The sequence below is a fragment of the Somniosus microcephalus genome, chromosome 15, assembly GCF_052327205.1.
Source record: "Somniosus microcephalus isolate GS21.2 chromosome 15, FLI_Smic_1.0, whole genome shotgun sequence".
NCBI classification, from domain to species: Eukaryota; Metazoa; Chordata; class Chondrichthyes; order Squaliformes; family Somniosidae; genus Somniosus; species Somniosus microcephalus.
Window position 1 is genome coordinate 64,158,802 of NC_141001.1, and position 6,977 is coordinate 64,165,778.

At 47.9% G+C, this 6,977-nt stretch overlaps 1 protein-coding gene across 2 annotated transcripts in view; it reads left to right on the plus strand.

Moving 5' to 3' along the window:
- Positions 1-4,821, plus strand: part of copb1 (COPI coat complex subunit beta 1) — a 79,897-nt gene extending 75,076 nt beyond the window's left edge. For both annotated transcript variants that reach the window (XM_086007907.1, XM_086007906.1), the window contains exons 21-22: positions 4,140-4,295; positions 4,493-4,821. In XM_086007907.1, coding sequence (XP_085864033.1) covers positions 4,140-4,295; positions 4,493-4,552 — 216 coding nt within the window. In that variant the 3' untranslated portion in view covers positions 4,553-4,821. The remainder of the gene's footprint in view (positions 1-4,139; positions 4,296-4,492) is intronic.
- Positions 4,822-6,977: the final 2,156 nt, after the last annotated feature.

The following is a 6,977-nucleotide window of genomic DNA, read 5'->3' on the forward strand; positions in this document are numbered from 1 at the left end:
ACTGGCGGAGTTCGTCACTCATAAACGATGAGCCCCGGTCGCTATGGATATAGCTGGGGAAACCGAACAGGGTGAAGAGGCTGTTCAGAGATTTAATGACCGTGGCACTGGTCATGTCCGAGCAGGGGATAGCGAACGGCCAGGTAGTGCCTCCAATGACGCACAGCCTCCACAATAGCCTGGGCCTCCTTCTCGACCGCGGAGTGTCTGGTCTCCGGGCCCTGGAGGGTTCGTGAGAAGAATGCCACAGGTCTCCCCGCCTGATTAAGGGTGGCGGCCAGAGCGAAGTCGGACGCATCGCTTTCCACCTGGAAGGGGATGGATTCGTCCACTGCGTGCATGGTGGCTTTGGCAATGTCCTCCTTGATGCGGTGGAAGGCCGAGCGGGCTTCTGCCATCAGGGGAAAAGAGGTGGATTTGATCAGCGGACGGGCTTTGTCTGCATAGTAGGGGACCCACTGAGCGTAGTCGGAAAAAAACCCCAGGCACCTCTTCAGGGCTTTTAGGCAGTGGGGCAGTGGGAGTTCCATAAGGGGACGCATCCGGTCCGGGTCGGGACCGATGACCCCGTGTTCCACAACACAGCCAAGGATGGCGAGGCGGTCTGTGCGGAATATGCACTTCTCCTTGTTATATGTCAGGTTCAGGAGTTGGGCGGTGCGGAGGAATTTCTCGAGGTTTGCGTCATGGTCCTGCAAGTCCTGGCCGCAGATGGTCACATTGTCTAGGTAAGGGAAAGTGGCCTGCAGCGCCTTTTGATCGACCATCCGGTCCATCTCCCTTTGGAAGACGGAGACCCCGTTGGTAACGCCGAAGGGAACCCTAAGGAAGTGATAGAGGCGGCCGTTTGCCTCTAAAGCAGTATACTGGCGGTCTTCAGGGCGGATGGGGAGCTGGTGGTACGCTGATTTCAGGTCAGTGGTCGAAAAGACGCGGTACTGCGCGATCTGGTTGACCATGTCAGCTATGCGGGGGAGTGGGTAGGCGTTCAGCAGGGTGTAGCGGTTTATTGTTTGGCTGTAGTCAATGACCAGGCGTTGTTTCTCGCCGGCCTTAACGACCACAACCTGGGCTCGCCAGGGGCTGGAGCTGCCCTCAATAATCCCCTCCTTCAGGAGCCGCTCCACTTCGGTTTTGATGAAAACCCTGTCCCCGGCACTGTATCGCCTGCTCTTTGTGGCGATGGGCTTACAGTCGGGGGTGAGGTTAGCAAACAGTGGGGGGGGTGGGACTCTGAGTGTGGAGAGGTTGCATCTGGTGCGCGGCGGGCAATTTGGAGGCTGCTGGCTGCGGACTGTGAGTGGGGGGAGGGGGCCACCGTACGCCATCGTAACACTTTTGAGGTGGCACTGGAAATCCAACCCCAGTAGGACGGCAGCGCAGAGGTCGGGCAGGACCAGGAGTTTAAAATTATTGAATACAGTCCCGTCTACTACTAGTGTCACCACGCAGTAGCCGCCAATGTCCGCTGACTGGGACTCGGAGGCCATAGAAATCCGCTGGTGCGCAGGCAGGACTGGGAGAGAGCAACGCCGCACCGTGTCGGGGTGGATGAAGCTCTCTGTGCTCCCGGAGTCTCAAAGGCAGTTTATTGCATAGCTGTTTACCTTAACGTCCATTTTGGACCGAGCTAGTTGGTGCGGTCTCGTTTGGTCCAGCGTAACAGAGGCCAGCGTAGGGGTCGGTGTGTCGCTGCGGGTATCAGATGGGGGGGTGGTTGGCGGTCTGCTGCGTCCCGGCTGGTGTCCAAGATGGCGGCGTCCATGATTCCCATGTGGCTGGAGTCGTCCAAGATGGCTGCTGCTGCGGTGGTTCGCACATGTCTGGGGAGGCCCAAGATGGCGGCCCACACGCGGCGCTGTTGGGGGCCCAAGATGGCGGCTCGCCCGGCCCACACGCGGCGTTGCTGGCGTTCGGGGTGGCTTTGGCCTTGCAGACGCTGGCGTAGTGTCCCTTTTTCCCGCAGCCCGAGCAGGTCGCATTCTTCGCCGGGCAGCGCGCTCTGGGGTGTTTGGCCTGGCCACAGAAGTAGCATTTCTGGCCTTGGGATACTGCTGTCTGGCTTTGGGACACTGCTGCGGTAGTTGGGCCGTTGTTGGGCTGTGGCTGGGGTGGCACGGTGCTATGGGGCTGTCCTACCGTGTCCCAGGTTGTCGTTCCCCGCGGCGTCCACGGTGCAGAGGAGTAGGCATCCATGCCCCGGTAGGCTGCGTCCAGCGTTAGTGCGATTTCGGAGGCTTTGTTGAGGTTGAGGTCGCTCTGCTCCAGCAGTCGCTGTCGGGTGTAGTTGGACCTGTGGCCCGCTACGAAGGCATCCCGGATCAGTTCCTCCGTGTACTTAGCGGGCGTTACCGCCTTACACCCACAGGCCCGGCCAAGCACGGACAGTGCTTGGAGGTATTCCTCAGTCGATTCCCCAGGTTGTTGCTTGCGACTCCCCAGGAGGTGCCTGGCGTACACTTTGTTCACGGCGCGCGTACTGGGTCTTGAGGAGCTGGAGGGCGTCTGTGTACGAGGTCGCGTCCTGGATGACTGAGTACACTCGGTGGTTCACCTTGGAGATCAGGACAGACAGTTTGTCCGCATCCGTTGTGACCGCAGTGGAGGCAGTCAGGAATGTCTCGAAGCACATGAGCCAGTGAGCAAACTTGGTGGAAGCGTCCGCTTCCCGACTGTCCAGGTCCAGGCATGCTGGTGTGAGGATCTTCTCCATTATAAAAAATTTAGTTAATAAAATTGATGCGCCATCAATTACTCAGAAGACTGAGGTTGAGCGAGTAACAATCAGGCTTTTATTAACTAAAGAATGAAGGTCTTGTCTCGAGTAGTCGACCCGTCCAGAATACTAAGGGACTGGGAGGTAGTCACTTATATACCTGGAATAGTGGGAGGAGTCAGCCGAGGCATGTCCAGACCTGTACCTAGTGGAATACACATACCTCTACAGACAGGTATAACAGTGGTTTACCACACTGAGATTGTAAGCAAACTGTACTGGATTGGAGGTGGGTGTATGGAGTTTAGCAGGGGGGCTGTTACGTTGACGATTTTATGGATATTACTCTGCTTTGGCTAACAGGGCTGGCACCACGAAGGAAGTGGGGGGGTGAAGTGATGGGGTCTGGCAGCAAAATGGGGAAGCTTATGCAGAATCTCATAGAACTGGGAGAGGGGGTCCTGGGAGCAATGAGATGGGTGTCGGTGTATGGCAGCATTGAGGCCCCGGAGAATGTGGCTCAATCCATTCTTGACTGTAAACTTTTTTTCATAATTTTTTTTTAAACTTCAGGCTAAGATCCAGGCTTTTGTTTCCTGAGTAGTGCCTTGTGACCTGTCACAGGCAGGATTGGGTTCTGGTAGGAATAGAGGAGGAGAAGCCAGGAATGGGTCAAGTAGCTTGGCAGGTAAATATGGGCTGCAAACGTGTTTGGAAACCAGTGGCAACACCCATCCCTCTCCCTCCCTTGTAGCGAGGGTACCTGGGTATGGCAGCAGGCTAGCATTGGTACAAAACAAAACAAAATTATATATAGCAAGCTTACACAGCGAGATGGACCTGGCCAGCTCTGCTCCTTTTCTACATCTTTAAAAATTAGAAATATACAAACTCAGCAAAAGCACTTCAAAGAGCATAAGCCTGAGTCCGGTGGAGCTGTTCAGAACAGCACTGCTCAGCTCGGCAATGCAAACTGGCAGCTGGGAGTCCCAGTGAGTCATATGAGGAGAATGAACCAATCAGAAATTTGAGTCAGAAACTCTCCAACTTCAGCATTTCACTGCAAAATAGTACAGATCTGAATTGCAGTTTTTTTTTTAAGGATTCCTCTAATTATATAAATACAATCTTCTTGGGGGACGTTAAAAAAAAAAACGTTTACAAATTCACTTTTTTGACTTGGTTTGTAATCTCAATTTTTTTCCTGTTTTTTAATAAATTACTGTAATTTGTTAGCCACCAATTTGCCCATTTTCTTGCACCTTTGGCATGACCACAGCATCACATTTGTGCTTCAAACAATTCCTTTGGTCAGGGAGTTTCCCTGTCTTTGTTCGTTTTAGGAAAGACTGTTGATTGCAACTAATTAAAACAGATGGCTTGGATTATGGATAACTTGATGTGAAAATTTCTTGTATTTTAGGCTCTTTCTGGTTATTGTGGTTTTATGGCTGCCAACCTCTATGCTCGGTCCATTTTTGGAGAAGATGCACTTGCAAATGTTAGCATAGAGAAACCAGTTCACCTTGGACCTGATGCTCCTGTAACTGGTCACATACGCATTCGGGCAAAGAGTCAGGTAAGTAGTAAAATACACATTCCTTAATGATTGCACAATAGTTAACTATAACTTATTCACGTCGTACATTACTTGTTCTTGTAAATGCAGAATCTTAAGCTGCATTTAGGTTTAAAATGAAACTTTGAACACTCCCGCATTTAGCAAATGCCCTGTATGTCATTTTCCCTTTACTATGTTTCTCTCTTATCTTGCAGGGAATGGCTCTCAGTTTGGGTGACAAGATCAACCTGTCCCAGAAGAAAGCGAAAGCATAGCAGCTTTTTCAAACATCCCTATTGGCTTAAAGTAATGTTAGTTTAATCCAGCAATATCCTATGTTTACCTACAAACAAACGATCATAGACATTGAATATGTTGAAGAGAGCTTGTGATTTTGTTGAGCTTTCCATGAAATCAAGCTTCTATTATACGTTTCAAAAGACTGTAGAATTCTTTCCTTTTGTCTCCTTTACGTCTTGCTCCAGAGGTCCCTTGTTTTACACTAAAGTTTATCAATTATAATAAAGATACATAATTCTGCAAGTGTGCTGTGTTCATCTGGTCATGCGTATTGGGATTGTGATAAATTTGCATATGCAGATAAATTTTAATAGAAATGCAGAAAAGTACGATTATTTGTTTTGAGTGGAAGGATATGGTTGCCAAAAAAAGGAAACTGTTCATGTCCACATTACCCACAGAAACTCATCTCTTTACAGGATAGGAAAACGCACTTTTTCACCATCATTAGCATGGATATTTACTTGTACTAACAGCAGCAACATCATTGGAGCACAATCTGCACAGCTTGTTAGGGCTGCAAAGGTGTAATCAAGAGTACTTGTAAAGATTTGGAAATCTAGAAAATGAAGAGGATAACCATCTCTTCTGCATGGTTTGTATGATGCAATTGCCAGAATTAGATTTGTATCTCACTTTAGAGTTGTGTTTTTCATTTAGACTTTTCCCACCCACTGGAGGAACAGTTCTACGATTTGGCTTGCAATCTGTCGGTCTTAATGGGCAAGCATTGGCACTTATAGAATGTAAACATTTCTTAAGTATGTACAATACTCAACATTTATTTCCTTCAAAAGGCAAATTTCAGCACTTAATTGATTTTCTTCAATTAATGGTACAAGGAATATAGTTTTCCATTATTGCAATACATTGTATAGTAAACAGGCAATTGATAACCTTTCTGAGACACTGTTACTTCTGAAAGAAAATTGTATTTTCAATGAACACTGGATTTTTATTTGGTACATTAATATTGACTTTTCAGGTCTGTTTATTTTCATGTTTTTAGACAGTAACAATCATTGTAGCGTAATTATCCGTGATATTAGTTAGTTAATGCTGGAGTTAAATTCTAAAACATTAATGCTCTACTATGTGTTTCCGAACTCTCTCTGAATGAGTTTTAAAGGCCCCAGGACCTGGCAAACAACCAGATAATGTTGGTCAACCATTCAGAACCACCATGGAGTTCATTTGCAGTCTTACTAATTCCCAGGTATCCACTATTCTGAATATAGTAGCCTTTGCTAACCACATTTCATACTAGATTTTCAATTTAGGATAGTCTTTTAAATTTATTTTTGTAGGGTAAGTCCAACCATAACAACTGAATGCTAACACTACACTATAAAGAGTAATCGTTTATAGAGTAGTTACAAAGGCCAAGAAAACACAAGAGATCTAGTATTCTCACTCATTCCAGTGAACGTATATATATATAAGGATATAATTGAACTGCAGTTGGAGTGATTGAGGAGCATAAGCTCCCACCTCAGTATCTGGTTACCAATCAGCAATGTTTGCTGTCACAATCCTTACAATGTATCCGAAAAAGCACGGTAACTAAAGCAGGTACAGCAATGCATGTCACAAAAAAAACCTTGAGGATCCGACCAGCAAAGCACCAGCCATGGTAAGGTATAATGCACTGTTTCTTCGATAATCCAGAGTGCATGTAATAAACCAGGAATCCTGGGTCATTTGAGAAGCCTGAAGTTATGATTCACATTAGAACCGAAGCCATAGGGAAGAGCAGGATGGAGGTGTTAAATTAAAAAGCAGGAGATCTCGGTTATTTCTTGTCTACACGCTGCCCCTTGGTGACATCATCCAAAAACACAGCGTCGGGTTCCACACCGAGCTCTACCTCCCCATCCACCTCTTTACCCCTCTGTCGTTAAATTGTCAGACTGCTTATCTGACATCAGGACTGGATGAGCAGAAATTTCCTCCAACTTGATGTTGGGAAGACCAAAGCCATTGTCTTGGGTTTCCGCCACGAACTCCGTTCCCTAGCCACTGACTCCATCCCTATCCCTGACAACTCTTGAGGCAGAACAAGACTCTTTGCAACCTTGGTGCCGTATTTTACCCGAAGAGGAGCTTCTGACCACATATCCGCGTCATCACTAAGACTGTCTATTTTCACCTCTCTAACATTGCCTGACCTGGCCCCTGCCTCAGCTCATCTGCTGCTGAAACCCTCATCCATGCCTTTGTTACGCCAGGAGTGCGTTGGAATAGTCTCAAGGTCGTCTTCTGCCAAAGAAGAAGACCTCTAGACTATTCCAACACACTCCTGGCCAGCCTCCCATCTTCCACCTTCCATAAACTTAAAATCATCCAAAACTCTGCTGCCCGTATCCTAACATGCACCAAGTCCCGTTCACCTATTACCCC